The sequence below is a fragment of the Mesoplodon bidens genome (assembly GCF_964165515.1).
Source record: "Mesoplodon bidens genome assembly, chromosome: 4".
NCBI lineage: Eukaryota > Metazoa > Chordata > Mammalia > Artiodactyla > Ziphiidae > Mesoplodon > Mesoplodon bidens.
In genome coordinates, this window is record NC_138160.1 from 111050437 (window position 1) to 111065931 (window position 15495).

The 15495-nt window shown below is 42.8% G+C and overlaps 2 protein-coding genes across 3 annotated transcripts in view; one reads left to right on the forward strand and one right to left on the reverse strand.

Annotated features, from left to right (window-relative positions):
* Positions 1-828: 828 nt before the first annotated feature.
* HINT1 (histidine triad nucleotide binding protein 1) lies at positions 829-5764 on the reverse strand. Its single transcript, XM_081233294.1, has 3 exons — positions 5565-5764; positions 3005-3109; positions 829-1149 (listed from the first exon to the last, which is right to left on the reverse strand). The coding sequence occupies exons 1-3, from the start codon at positions 5673-5675 to the stop codon at positions 985-987; spliced, it is 381 nt and encodes a 126-aa protein (XP_081089420.1). The 5' UTR covers positions 5676-5764; the 3' UTR covers positions 829-984.
* A 4678-nt stretch (positions 5765-10442) lies between these two features.
* The window catches only part of LYRM7 (LYR motif containing 7), a 37825-nt gene continuing 32772 nt past the window's right edge, over positions 10443-15495 (forward strand). For both annotated transcript variants that reach the window (XM_081232766.1, XM_081232767.1), the window contains exon 1: positions 10443-10519. In XM_081232766.1, the coding sequence (XP_081088892.1) occupies positions 10502-10519 (18 nt within the window). In that variant the 5' untranslated portion in view covers positions 10443-10501. The remainder of the gene's footprint in view (positions 10520-15495) is intronic.

Sequence of the window (15495 nt, forward strand, 5' to 3'; positions counted from 1 at the left end):
GTCAAAATCTACTAAAATGGTCTTAGGGATTAAAAATGGAAGGAACCCATAAACACAAAGAGAATGAGAGAAGAGACAAAGCAGGCAAGAAGTATTGAATAAATTTTAGAAGCTGGAAAGTACCTACATGAAGGAAAGCAAAGAAGCAAACCTGTTTGCCCTGCACAAACTTAGAAAGGCTAGGGTGCATGGCAAGACCAAAAAAAAAAAAGTTTTGTTGTCAGCCTACATAAGAACTCAAACCCTGAGATTTCCCCCAAACTCTACACAGCCAGAGTCATGCATAACTTAAAAATTTTTGCTAGTGTGCACATACACATTCACAACAATGAGTTTTCAATTTGGAGAGTTAATTCTAAATAATATATTTTCAAGTCTTTATAATAAATAGCATTAGGTAACAAGGAAACATCATTGTATGGCTTCACATTGTCATCAGAGATTCTGTGACAAATCTACTTTCATCCCTTCCACACTACCCCAGTAGTCCAGGAGAAACACGTGAGCTGGACAAAAAGCATTTTTGCTAGACCCACAACTGTCATTTTCTGGATCAATCACATCACATACTCCTTTGTTCTTAGAAAATAAGAGAATTGGATTAGAAAATCTTCTCCTGGACTAATATTTTACCCTAAAAGAATATTTCAAAGCTAAAGCTAATTTTATGAAATTTTTACATTTGTCTTCAAAGATCAGTCACACCATTATAGCCATGTACATATGCTGAGTCCTCCATGGGGAGAAAAAACAAAAACCTCCCAAATTATGAACTCCACCTTCAAACATTCCAACAAATATGTTTTTTAAAATAAGTCAAATACAGAATTCAGACCATGCAATAATGTCTTTTATTACGTATGGGTTTTTAAAATTATTTCTGCAATGTCTCCATACACAGGCAAAAAAAAGTATTGTTTTGCATATTGGAACTTGCAGACCTGATCACTGCATAGAGAAGGGAAAATGATCCCTACAACACACTTAACCAGGAGGCCAATTCATCTGCCGACCTCCAAGAACATGGAGATGAACATGATAGACAGACTGTCCCCCATCTGAACCTTCATTCACCACCATTCGATAACCCTTCTTCAGGCCCAGATCAGCAGCACATTTCTTGCCAACAATCATTAAATGTCCAAGAAGCTGGAAAAAAAAAAAAGTTTCTTAAGCAATGGTAATTTACAACTTCTTGTCATCATGTAATAAACTACCAAGTTGAAATATTAAAAGACTGCCAAACTGAAACAGACTTTGGGCAAATATTTGGAAACACTTTTAATCCTAAAATAATATAATCTATAATTAAAAACCCAGTAAAATTAGGTATTTATTAATTACTAATTTCAATAAACAAATTAGAGACAAAAATCTGCTCAATTTTTTAAATCATATTCCAAGTGGTATTTAAGTTTTCTTAATAAGGCACGATACCTTGCTTGCTTGTTATGGGAGAGTGTTATCAGTTGGGATAGAATTGGTTATGCTGTGGTAACAAACCATCCCCAAATTTGGTTTACAACAAACTACATTTCTTGTGTTTACTACATCTTCATCACAAGTTGACCAGGCTCTATATTCTACATCTTTTTCACTTTGAAACCCATGCTGATGGAACAGTCTCTGTATGATCAGTGGCAGAGGCAAGAGAGAACATGGCAAACCGGGTGCTAGCTCTTAAAGTTTCTATTCAAAAGACATGTATCGGGCTTCCCTGGTGGCGCAGTGGTTGGGGGTCGGCCTGCCGATGCAGGGGACGCGGGTTTGTGCCCCGGTCCGGGGGGATCCCACGTGCCACGGAGCGACTGGGCCCGTGGGCCACGGCCGCTGGGCCTGCGTGTCCGGAGCCTGTGCTCCGCGGCGGGAGAGGCCGAGGCGGTGAGAGGCCCACGTACCGCAAAAAAAAAAAAAAAAAAAAGACATGTATCACTTCTGTTTGTACTCATTGGCCACGTTAAGTCATACGACCAGGTCCAACATCAGTGAGGTCAGAAATATAACGGCATTAACAGAAGAGCCAATGAACCCTCTCCTGTACGATAACACTATTTCTTACTTAAGGAAAAATGAGTCTCACCAACTAATCCTTGCTTAGAACCCTTTTTTGTTTAAAAATTTGTGGTGATGACTTCTTTTGGGCATCATTCTGGGATTGTTGGTGGGAGTGTAGTTTTGACCCCAGAAGGCTAGGAAATGAGTAAGAAAATACACTAATCAGTCAACACTAAAGAAACTCCATTTCAAAGGCTGAAAATTAATTTCCTATTTTCCATGCCAAACTATGTCCAATTACATTGCTCAACATAGCATATCAGAGGTTCTGCATAAGACTGAATGAAAATAGTAAGGTTCTCTAATAATAAAAACTCTAAAAATATGGAACTACATCTAATGTATTCATATACATCTTTTCTCTTTATCAAATTCTCAGGGAGAAATGAAAGTCTAAAGATGAAATTTGTTTTGTAAACTTAAGCCCAGAGATCATCTGAATAAAGGAATTAAAATCCAAAAGAAAAAAGAAAAAAAGAAAAAGAATTTGTGATAATAGATGTAAACGAGACTTACTGTGATCATTTTCTTTTTGAAAAAAAAAAAAGTATTTGTTTATTTGGCTACACCAGGTCTTGGTTGCAGCACTCGGGATCTTCGGTGAGGCATGCGGGATCTAGTTCCCTGACTGGGGATTGAACCCGGGCCCCCTGCATTGGGAGTGCAGAGTCTTACCCAGTGGACCACCAGGAAAGTCCCACTGTGATCATTTTGTAGTATATACATATATCAAATCATTATGTTATATACTTAAATCTAATATGTTATATGCCAATTATATCTCATTAAAAATCAAACTACTTATACATTGCATTGAACCCCTGATGATTTTCTGATTTTCCTCAGTAATGCCCTCAGGAAAATGAAAATGTGACATCACTTTAAAGTCAAAATTTAGTCTCCCAATTTAAAAAGCAAGAAAATTAATGATGTTAGTAAATGTACTTACACTTTCATCGTCATCTTCTGCTGCAGAAATCTGGGATATATGTTTCTTGGGTATCACCAGAAAATGTGTTGGTGCTTGAGGGGAAACGTCATGGAAAGCAAGACACTGGAATAAGGGGGGGGGGAAATCAAGGTTTTCATATATAATCTTACAGCCTAAACTTATCATTCTTTCACACTAACCCCATGGGAAACACTGTAATAAATGCTAGGAAATCAGAATTGGACACAATACATGTGGTCCTCTGGTCCTTTTCATGGAACTTACAGTCTAATGGTATCTTTTTGAGTTATAGTTTTGTCCGGGTATATGCCCAGGAGTGAGATTGCTGGATCATATGGTAACTCTATTTTTAGTTCTCTGAGGAACGTCCATACTGTTCTCCATAGTGGCTGCACCAATTTACATTCCCACCAACAGTGTTGGAGGTTCCCTTTTCTCCACACCCTCTCCAGCATTTATTTGTAGACTTTTTGATGATGGCCATTCTGACTGTTGTGAGGTGGTACCTCATTGTAGTTTCGATTTGCATTTCTCTACTAATTAGTGATGATGAGCATCTTTTCATGTGCCTGTGGCCATCTGTATGTCTTCTTTGGAGAAATGTCTCTTCTACCCATTTTTCCATTGGGTTGTTTGTTTTTTTGTTGTTGAGTTGTATGAGCTGTTTGTATATTTTGGAAATTAAGCCCTTGTGGGTCATATCATTTGCAAATATTTTCTCCCATTCCGTAGGTTGTCTTTTCGGTTTTCGTTGGTTTTTTTTTTTTTTTTTTTTTGGTTTCCTTTGCTGTGCAAAAGCCTGAAGCCTGTAAGTTTGATTAGGTCCCATTTGTTTATTTTTGCTTTTATTTCTATTGCCTTGGGAGACTGACCTAAGAAAACATTGGTACAATTTATGTCAGAGAGTGTTTTGCCTGTGTTCTCTTCTAGGAGTTTTATGGTGTCATGTCTTATGTTTAAGTGTTTAAACATAAGCCATTTAAGCCATTTTGAGTTTATTTTTGTGCATGGTGTGAGGGTGTTTTCTAACTTAATTGATTTATATGCAGCTCTCCAACCTTCCCAGCGCCATTTAAGTCTTTTGATTCACGTCCCCACCTTCCCTAGGTCAGGAGTCCTGGTTGTGCAATTTGTTTTTTTTCCTTTATGGCGGTGATCACTTTTGTAATGAGAAATTTGCTGATATTTGACCAACGCCGATTTCTTCCAACTTTACTCACTTAATAAATATATCTATTCTCTTTTGTAGAAATGAAGAGCATAAGTAACATTTAGACAAATTACATACCACTTGAATGGTTTTGAATCTCTTGTTCTCTACTGAAGGTGGAAGCTGTTTAATAGAACCTATCCCAGTGTAACTGTCTCAGGAGTTATTCTACTTGGTACTCTGTACAAAAATGCTGTATCATTTAGATTGCTTCATGCTGTTACACCTTGGAACTTTGATGGATCAGAAGTCAGTATTTCAACGATCATTTATTAAAAGAAACAAAATAATTTTAAAGAAATACACATTACCTACAACAAAAGAACTCCCCTAACGGACAAATAAAGATATTTAAATAAATTCACCTCGAGGAATTAAATCTTACGTGTTCTGAATCTAAGAACGCTACTAGTAGCATAAAATGTTTCCTTATATTCCATATTTCATAAAGCTGATTTATTAAAGTTCACAAACCTTGTATCTAAATCAGCCAACCTGTCCAGCTTTATCTGAGATGCATAAATATAACCGCCCACTAAATATTTTATGCAAGATGTCTCGGAGTCAAATGAACTCGGCCTTTCTAAAACAGTTTCACCTAGAGTGAAGTCAACAAAAACGACATTCTTAATCCCTTGGCATAAAATTGCTTCCTGAAAATATAAAAGGAACCATTCTTCCCGGGAGGGGCCAAAGGAAAGCAAATCCCAGATGCAGGCCCACTCTCATCTCAGGAGTCCTAGGCCTGAGAATGGGCGGCGGGGGTGGGTCCAGGTGGCGTTGGCTAGCGGCCCTCGCCCAGGCCCAGCGCGTCTGTGCCGCCCCCAGGCCCTCTAGCGCAAGGCGGCGGGGAGAGGCGCCCGGGAGCTCCCGGGCAGGCCGGCTGTGCGCGGGAGATTGCGGAGATTGGGCCTGAGTCAGGGTGCGATCGGGTTTCTGCCTGTCAGGCAGAGCGCGGGCGAGATTGTCAGATTCCTGACACAGGAGAGGTCCGAGGCAGTCGGGGAGCAGGCGGGCGCTCACGCCGAGGACCCGCCGCGCCCACAACAAGCACCCAGACCCCGCAGCGCGGGCCCGCGGGCGCCCGGCGGCCTGGCCAGCGCTCCGGGCTGATAACGCGTAACCGGAGCGCAGGCACGCGCCGGCCGGCCGCCTCGGAGCGGCCGCGGCCCAGCCCGCTGGCTGCGGGCCCGAGGCAGAGGCCGCGCGAGGCGGCCCGCTGCCTTCCCTTCTCCGCGGCGCACCCCCACCCCGACTCTTCCCTTCCCTTCCCACTACGGGAAACCCGCGTGTCCACAGGCGGCTGCCCCGCCTCAGCCCACGAGCGAGGCGGCGCCCGCTGCCTACCTGGTCATCCTCATAAATGATTTTGGCTGGGATTTCCTTGCGAATGATCTTCCCGAAGATCGTGTCGCCACCAGGCCGGGCGGCCTGAGCCTTAGCGATCTCATCTGCCATCTCTGCCTCCCTCCCGCGCGGCTGGCCGGGGAGAAGGTCGGGAGGAGGGAGGAGCCGTGGGAGCTGGCAGAGGGCGGGAGCTGGCGGCCAAGCCTGCTGGGGGACCGCTGCTCTCTTGCCGCGGCAGCTCGTGCGCGTGCGCACTGACGATGTGCGCTGGGCTGCTGCGGGCGCGCGGCAGCTCTAGGGGAATCGCTGGGCGCGACTAAGCCGGAGGGCGGTTCCTGATTGGAGGCCCGAGGGTTCCGCACCAAGGTCGTTTTTCTTCCTTTCTTGTCTCTCGGGGAGCGGTGTTACTGCAGTAAGCCCTTTGCTTAACTTATGGACGCTTGTAGGAAAAATCGGATACTGTAACTGAAAAGATTTGATAACCTAAGCAGTACTGGCCGTTTTTGCTGGCAGAGACACCATGATAACTTCATTTGTCAGCTACATAGGTCTTAGCTCCAGCAAGTAAGCCCTCCTGCATCCGTTTTTTTCCCTCAGTCTAGCAATGGTTCGCAATCTTGACTGCACGTTAAAATCACTTGGGGAGCATGTAAAAAGTCCTCAGGAACTTGGCCACACCCCAGGTCAGTTAAATCAGACTCTCTGGGGGTGAGAGACCCAGGCATCAGTAGTTTGTAAACCTCCCTAGACTGTTCTGCAAAGAATTATTCCCAGCATTAATCAGCATAATGTAAGATGCCCCACCTTAAAAGAACAGCACCTTTCCTAACCCCACATACCCCTCCATGTCTTTGCTCCTTTTTAAAAGAGTTTTCTATATTTGTGTCCACTTTATCTTTCTTTTTTGAAACCATTTGCCTCTTGTCAAGGTCACTAAGGACCTCCACTTACAAAATCCTATAGGCAATTCCAATTATACTTGACCCCTTGGCAACATTTGCCACTGTTGACCATGCCCTCTTTTCAGCAAAAGCCTTCACTCTCCTACCTCTCTGGATGCTATTTCTCCTTCATAGTGAGCCTTCTGTTCCAGGTCTTTCAATGCATTCCATTCTTCGCCCTCTTCTCTAGCTAACACTTAATCTCCAAGTGTCCTTGTTATGAAAAATTATACCTTTACCACTTTGCCTTGGCAAAATTATTGATAGTGGTCCCTTTAATCACAAAAGTGTCCCATTTGGTACTTTTGGTATTAAAGACATTCCTGAGACCGTTGGTGAAATCTAAATAATGCATACAAATTAGGAAATAGTTTTGAAAGTCTTGTTAATTTCCCCACATACATACAGCAAAATTATCAAAATCAGTTGATCTGGGGTGGGGCCCTGTAATTTAGGTTTCTAACAGTTTCCAGGTGATGCAGTTGCTGCTAGCCTGGGAACTACACTTTGAGAACCACTGATGTAAGAGGATGTCTTTTTTGTAGGAGAAAAACCTACTGAAGTGTTTAGGAGTATAGCAGTATTGTGTCTGCAACTCACTTTCAAACAGTAAAGAGATCCCCAAAAAAGAAAAGGATAAAGCAACTGTAGTAAAATGTTAACAGTAGGGGAAGGTATTTGCAAATTTTATCTATCATTCTTGCAACTTTTCTGTAAGACTGAAATTGTCAAAATTAAAAAATGAATATATACTGGGTTGGGTAGTAAATAATATGGTCATCTTTCACTAAGAGGCTTTGCTATCTACAGAGTAATGACTCCAGTATTTATCTCCCGACCCCTTAATTCCAGATTGGTGTATGATACATATTTCTGCCTACTCACCACCTTCAGTAGGATGTCTACCAGGCACTTCAAATTTATTTTTACTCCCTCACAACAAACAATCTAAAAACCTCTTCCTGCAGCATTTTACATCTACTATGATACCATTCACCAAATTGTGCAAGCCAAAAGCCTTGAAATCATCAACTCTTCTTTGTGGATTTTCAACACATATGAATCTAATCACTTCTCACCTCCTCTACCTTCTCACCACCCTAATCCAAGTGTCTATCATATCTTGCCTGGAGTACTTCAAGAGCCTCCTAGTTTGCCTATCTGCTTCTACTCTAGTCCATTTGCTATACAGTAGCCAAGATGATTTGTATAAAATATAAATCATGATGTCACTCTCCTGATGGTAAGGCATTTCATCATAGAATTAAATATAAAATCCTAAACTTGGCTTATAAGCTCTTAAGTGATCAGGCCCACGGCTGCTTCTCCTACTTCATTTCCTTCCATTTCATCCTTATTGACCAGCTTCACCCAAAGTGGGTATGAGAGGCAGAAGATTTCCATGTCCTAATCCCTGGAGCCTGTGAATATGTTATTTTACATGGTAAGGGGGATGTGCAGATATGATTAAGTTAAGGGTCTTCAGGTGGGGAGATTCCTCAATTATCCAGGTGGGCGCAGTGTAATCACATGGACCCCTTTAAGTGAAAGAGGGATACGGGACAGTGAGACTCAGACAAGGAGATATGATGATGGAAGCAGGGGTGAGAGTCAAAGATTGAAGGTGCTCCACTGTTGACTTAGAAGATGGAAGGGGCCACAAGCAGATGACATTCTAGAAGTCAGAAGTCCAAATTGGGTTTCACTGGGCTAAAATCATGGTGTCAGCAGGGCTGCATTCCTTCTAAAGGCTCTAGGGGAGAACGGTTCCCTTGCCTTTTCTGTCTTCTAGAGGCCACCTGTGTCCCTGGGCTTCTGGCCCTTCCTCCATCTTCAAAGACCACAGAAGAGCATCTGCAAACCTCTTCCTGACTCTGCTTCCTTCTTCCACTTATAAAGGTCCTTGTGTTGGGACTTCCCTGGTGGTCCAGTGGTAAAGAATCCACCATCCCATGCAGGGGATGCGGGTTCAATCCCTGATCGGGGAACTAGGATCCTACATGCCACGGGGCAGCTAGGCCCATGTGCCACAACTATTGAGCTCAAGCGCCTCAACTAGAGAGCCCACATGCCGCAAACTACAGAGCCCACTTGTTCTGGATTCTGCACACCACAACTACAGAGCCCACCTGCCCTGGAGCCTGCGTGCCACAACTAGAGAAGAGGAAAACAGCACGCCACAACTAGAGAGAAGCCCGCGTACTGTAATGAAAGATCCCACATGCCTCAGTGAAGACCCCAGGTGCCACAACTAAGACCCGACACAGCCAAAAATAAATATAAATAAATACATAAATAATAAATAAATCTTAAAAAAAAGATCCTGTGTTTACATTGGGCCCATCAGACAACCCAGGATAATCTTCCCATCTTAAAATCCTTAATTTAATCACATCTGCAAAGCCCCTTTTGTCATAAATGGTAATAATATATTCAAAAGTTCCTAGGATTTAAATAGGGACATGTTTTGGAAGCCATTAGTCTGCCTACCACATACTCCATGACCTTACATGATGAACATGTAGGAATTTCCTGTTCAGTTCTGGGTCCCACACTTTGAGATGCCAACAAACCAAGACACATTCCCAGAACAACCAGAATAGTCACCTCTTTTATGGAACAGCTCAAGGAACCATGCAGATTTACCTAAGAGAAGAGAAATTTCAGGACTGAATTGATTTTTGGGCACTATGGAAACTATACTTTCAAATATTGGCAGATAAGCGGCTTTAGTTAACTGAATACAGGACCCTAGTTAGCCAGAAATTATAAAAATAAATTATGAATGTTCAGGAGATTGGGCTGTGATTCTAAACTGAAAATGAAAATTGGCATCTTTGAATCATTCATTAGCAATCAAAAGGCACTACTATACAATGCCACAAGATCATCTAATTTATTGTTTCCTGGATAAAAGACAGTATCCAGTATATTTGGTTTAATTGCTTATGTTAAACACTCTTCTGCAAATCCAGTGCATTTTAATTTTTAAAAAGTCGACTATTATCTTGCTATTCTCATGATGACTTGCAATATTCTTTAAAATGACATAAATCACAGAGAAGGAAAAGGGTCTTGGATATCCATTGGTCTAAATCTTTCCTAATAAAAAGTCAATTTTACCTAAAAGTTAACCTGGGGGGTGGGTAGGGAAGACAAACAATGATTATGCAATGAGAGCAAGGTTGAGATTTTTTTGTTGATGCTTGCAAGGTCATAAGTTAAATGTACTTAAATGCTTTATGATTGTTTATGATCATGATGCTGCTAATAAACTATGTTTCCAACCTCTTGACCAGCAAAACCAAGGAGTAGGGCGAGTTGAGTAGGCAGGATGAGTAGAGGGTAAGACTCAGCTTTCAGGTTAATCATAGGCATTTGTATCGCAGGCCTCCATTTGCTAATCGTGTGGACTTGAGCAAGTAACTCAACCTCACCTTCTAGAGGAATGAATTGGGGTAATGTATCAATAGCGCTTTTGGGAGTCAGCGTTCCAGTCAACGCCAACTATAGTTGTTAGGGCTTGGCTCTTATTTATGCACTTTTGCAAGGACACATTTGCAACCGGAAACGTTAAAATAATGGTTCCTTAATAGATAACCCCAACCCCCAAACAGGAGGTAAGTACATAAAGGTGCCGAAGCCATCAACTAAGTGTCAATCCACACTCCGCCACCGGCGGTTCCCTCAGAAATGGCCGGAAGTGTCGCTGCCCCTAACTAACATGGCGTCCAGATGATTTCCGTTCCCCTCTCGGCTGTAATTGAGCTCGGCGGCGGCTCGCGGTTTTCCCGGAGGGTACCGGCTTAGCAAACACCTCTCGCCTGTCCCTCCACGGGGGGCGGGGCTACGAAGGAGATGCTGCGTGGTGATTGGTTGCGGCTCGTTAAGAACGTGGCTACGGGGTGTTGGACCGTCCACACCAGGTGGTGACTGGTTGCCGAGAGGCGGGGCGACTCGACCGCTGGAGAAGTAGCCGAAGCTGTGAGGGGAGCCATGAGTCAGGCGGCCAAGGTGACTGGGTCCGGGGAGGGGTTGGGTGCGATGCCGGCGGGGTGGGTAAGAGCGCGGCCTTGCGAACGTAGTTTGGAATCTTTGTAGCTGGGGTTCAGGACCCTCCACGGAGTATGTGGCCTTTACAGCTGAGGAGCCGGTGACCGACCCTGCAGGGCAGTCGAAGGTTTGTGCAGGTGCGGAGGAGAGAGGGCGACACAGGTGGTCCTGCTTCTTCGTCTACCGGGTACGGAATGTTTGTCCGTGCTGCATGCCGGCGACTTGAGTTCTGCCCCCTTGCCATCTTCACACCGAGCGTTTGTGTGAGGGGCCCATTTCACATCCTTGGGAATTGTACGAGACCCCAAAGTCAGTCCTGCGCTGAAACCATCCTATGAGGTGAAAGGTTTCGTCAGATAACCAGAAGGTGCACAGACATCTAGGAACCAGGAAACCGATTCCCGGCAAAACCGTTTGCCAAAAGTAGCACTTAGCGAGACAGAGCAGAAACCTGTGATTCCTGAGTGTTCTGAACGAGCCTGGGAAGTGATGGCCCCGCCGGAGTCGGGGGTCACATCCCCGAGGACCTGGTGTCGGATTCATTTCTTGTCAAACTGATGCGCATTCCTGGCCAGTGTACAATTCTCTGGGAGCAGCCATCCCTAACTTTAAGTATTATCAGCATGGCCGGTTGAGACCAGCCCCTGTCACTGGTTGAGATGGAAAAGGGGAAACGGCCTGCTATAGTATAGTAAGGAAAAGCAGTGCTTATAATGGTTGGTCAATAACAGGGAGCCACCAAGAGTGCCTCGTGTACTACTGAACTCTGTTCTTAGTACATTTCGATATATGTGACAGGACCAAGAGAAACAGAATTGTAAACAGTTATTCATTCAAAAAACTTACTGAGTGTCCATAATAGTTATTAGTAGCACCTAACAGCCAGCATTTAGCCTATACTGTCTAGGCATAGTGGAAGCAACAATAACTTCATACAGAAATCTGGCAGGTAGGGAGAGTTTAAACAATTACTTAATTACAAGTGTAGTAAGTGCTTTGAATTGAAAATACAGTGTGGTTTTTTTTTTTTTTTTTACAGCAGGTTCTTTTTGGTTATCTATTTTATACATATTAGTGTATACATGTCAATCCCAATCTCCCAGTTCATCCCCCCCACCCCCTGCTTTCCCCCCTTGGTGTCCATACGTTTGTTCCCTACATCTGTGTCTCTATTTCTGCCCTGCAAACCGGTTCATCTGTACCATTTTTCTAGATTCCACATATATGCGTTAATATATGATATTTGTTTTTCTGACTTACTTCACTCTGTAAGACAGTCTCTAGGTCCATCTCTGTCTCTACAAAGGACCCAATTTTGTTCCTTTTTATGGTCGAGTAATATTCCACTGTACATATGTACCACATCTTCTTTATACATTCATCTGTCAGTGGACACTTAGGTTCCTTCCATGTCCTGGCTATTGTAAATAGTGCTGGAATGAACACTGGGGTGCATGTGTCTTTTTGAATTATGGTTTTCTCTGGGTATATGCCCAGTAGTGGGATTGCTGGGGCGTATGGTAGTTCTCTTTGTAGTTTTTTAAGGAACCTCCATACTGTTCTCCACAGTGGCTATATCAATTTACCCACCAACAGTGCAAGACGGTTCCCTTTTCTCCACACCCTCTCCAGCATTTGTTGTTTGTAGATTTTCTGATGATGCCCATTCTAACTGGTGTGAGGTGATACCTCGTGGTAGTTCTGATTTGCATTTCTCTAATAATTAGTGATGTTGGGCAGCTTTTCATGTGCCCCTTGGCTATCTGTATGTTTTCTATGGAGAAATGTCTATTTAGGTCTTCTGCCCATTTATTGATTGGATTGTTTGTTTTTTTTAATATTGAGCTGCATGAGCTGTTTATATATTTTGGAGATTAATCCTTTGTCCGTTGATTCTTTTCCAAATATTTTCTCCCATTCTGAGGGTTGTCTTTTTGTCTTGTTTATAGTTTCCTTTGCTGTGCAAAAGCTTTTAAGTTTCATTAGGTCCCATTTGTTTATTTTTGTTTTGTTTTTATTTCCATTACACTAGGAGGTGGGTCAAAAAAGATCTTGCTGTGATTTATGTCAAAGAGTGTTCTTCCTATGTTTTCCTCTAAGAGTTTTATAGTGTCCAGTCTTACATTTAGGTCTAAGAGTTTTATAGTGTCCGGTCTTACATTTAGGTCTTTAATCCATTTTGAGTTTATTTTTGTGTATGGTGTTAGGTAGTTTTCTAATTACATTCTTTTACATGTAGCTGTCCAGTTTTCCCGCACCACTTATTGAAGAGACTGTCTTTTCTCCATTGTATATCCTTGCCTCTTTTGTCATACATTAGTTGACCATAAATACGTGGGTTTATCTCTGGGCTTTCTATCCTGTTCCATTGATCTATATTTATTTTTAATTTTTAATTTTTTATTTATCTTTTAGTTTCTTTATTTTTGGCTGCGTTGGGTCTTCGTTGCTGCACACAGGGTTTCTCTAGTTGTGGCGAGCGGGGGCTACTCTTCGTTGCGGTGCGCGGACTTTTCATTGCAGTGGCTTCTCTTGTTGCGGAGCACAGGCTCTAGAGCGCACCGGCTTCAGTACTTGTTGCCTGCGGGTATAGTTGCTCCGTGGCATGTGGGATATTCCTGGACCAGGGCTTGAACTTGTGTCCGCTGCATTGGCAGGTGGATTCTTAACCACTGCACCACCAGGGGAGTTCCCTGATGTATATTTCTGTTGAAAATACAGTGTGTTTTGTGAGCACATAACTCAGATTTAACCTGTGTGGAGGGATGCAAGAAAAAAAAAATCCCTCATAAAAGTATGAGTTGAGACCTGAAGTTCTGTTAGAAACTAGCTAGGAGAATAGAGAAAAGAGTATTCTATGAAGAAGAAATATCATATGGACCATCCTTGAAGTGGGAAGTTGCTTGGAAAACTTGAATACAAATGAAATTAAATAGAATTCATTCCAAAAACACTTTTGGTGAGAACTGCCATGTGTAGAAGACACCTGTGCCATGTGGAAGATACAAAGATGACCGAGAAGCCTTTCAGGAAGTAGGGGACACAGCAAGTAATTGTAGTAAGTGCCCACTGCTGTGGATGCACTCAAGAGGAGCATATAACCCAGACTTAGAAGAGACAGAAAAGTACTAACCAGCTAAAGTGAAACCTAGTACAGAAATTATATCATCCACCCTTAAAATTAGCCCATTATTCAAGAAAATTGAGGCAAAAATGCTAAGTAATTTGACTTTCCATATATACTGCCAGAATTTGTCCAATCAATATAAGAAAATTAGGAAGAGAAGACAGTCTATGACCTAGCTGTCTACATTTTTTTTTTTTTTTTTCTGTACGCGGGCCTCTCACTGTTGTGGCCTCTCCCATTGTGGAGCACAGGCTCCGGACGCGCAGGCTCAGCGGCCATGGCTCACGGGCCCAGCCGCTCTGCGGCATGTGGGATCTTCCCGGACCGGGGCACGAACCCGTGTCCCCTGCATCGGCAGGCGGACTTTCAACCACTGCGCCACCAGGGAAGCCCTAAGGCATTTCTTAATACTAATTTTCTTTTTCTTAATACTAATTCTTAAAGTAGGGATACTGGTTGTTGTACTAATGGAATCACTTTTTTTCCCTGAATAGCATGTAAAACTATTAGGCTTACTTACTTCTCACTTTTTTCTTAATCCCATGCAACCTCTTCAACTACTCTTGTAATATTAAACTCCCTGGGTTTCTATGATGTTCTGCCACCTTTAATGTCCCTATTTCTACCAACAACCTTTTCAAGACAGTCTTGGCTTTTACTATCAAACGTCTCAAAATTTTTCCAGTCTCCACACATTACTCAATTCCAAAGCCAATTTCACATTTTTAGATGTTTGTTACAGCAGCATCCCACTTCCCAGTAGTAAAATCTGTGTTAGTTTCCTATGGCTTCTCTAACAAATTACCACAAATTGGGTGGCTTAAAACAACAGAAATTTATTGTCTCACAGTTCTGGAGCCTAGAAGTCTGAAATTAAGGTGACAACGGAGCCATACTCCCTCTGAAACTCTGGGCAGAATCTTTACTTCTTCCTAAATTCTGATGGTGGCCATCAATCCTTAGCGTTCCTTGACTTGCTGTTGCATCACTCCAATCTCTGCCTTCATCTTCACGTGGTGGTCTTACACCTTTGTGTTTCTTTCTTCACCTGGCATTATCCTCTTCTTTTAAGGATACTAGTCATATTGGATTAGGGCCTAGTCTAATGATTCATTTTAACTCAGTTATAGCTGTGAAGACCCTACTTCCAAACTAGGTCACATTTACATGTACTGAGGATTAGGACTTAAGCATGTCTTTTGAGGGGACACACAATTCAAGCCATAACAATATAGATACACCACGTTTTATTTATCCATTCCTGAGTTGGTAGACATTTGGGTTATTTCTACTTTTTGACTGTTTTGTATAATGCTAGTATGCACATTCATGTACAGGTTTTTATATGAACATATGTTTTCATCTTGGTTGTATATGTAGGCATGGAATTGCGGGGTCATATGATAGATAACTCTGTTTAATTTTTTGAACAACTGCTAAACTTTTCCAAAGCAGCTGCAGGATTTTACATTCCCACCAACAATGTATAAGAGTTTCAATTTTTCCACATCTTACACATGTTATTGACTGTCTTTTTTTTTTTTTTTTTTTTTTTTTTTTTGCGGTATGCGGGCCTCTCACTGTTGTGGCCTCTCCCGCTGCGGAGCACAGGCTCCAGACGCGCAGGCTCAGTGGCCATGGCTCACGGGCCCAGCCGCTTTACGGCATGTGGGATCCTCCCGGACCGGGGCACGAACCCGTGTCCCTTGCATCGGCAGGAGGACTCCCAACCACTGCGCCACCAGGGAAGCCCGACTGTCTTTTTTTTTGACTGTAACCATCCTATTGGGATGAAGTGGTACCTCACTGA

What these genes read in the sequence shown, in the direction of transcription:
- HINT1 (XM_081233294.1), bottom strand. Translation starts at nt 5,675, where the DNA reads ATGGCAGATGAGATCGCTAAGGCTCAGGCCGCCCGGCCTGGTGGCGAC. An exon ending in TCATTTATGAGGATGACCAG is followed by an intron (nt 3,110 to 5,564) that starts GTAGGCAGCGGG and finishes CCCTTATTCCAG; the next exon opens with TGTCTTGCTTTCCATGACGT. An exon ending in CAGAAGATGACGATGAAAGT is followed by an intron (nt 1,150 to 3,004) that starts GTAAGTACATTT and finishes TTTTTTTTCCAG; the next exon opens with CTTCTTGGACATTTAATGAT.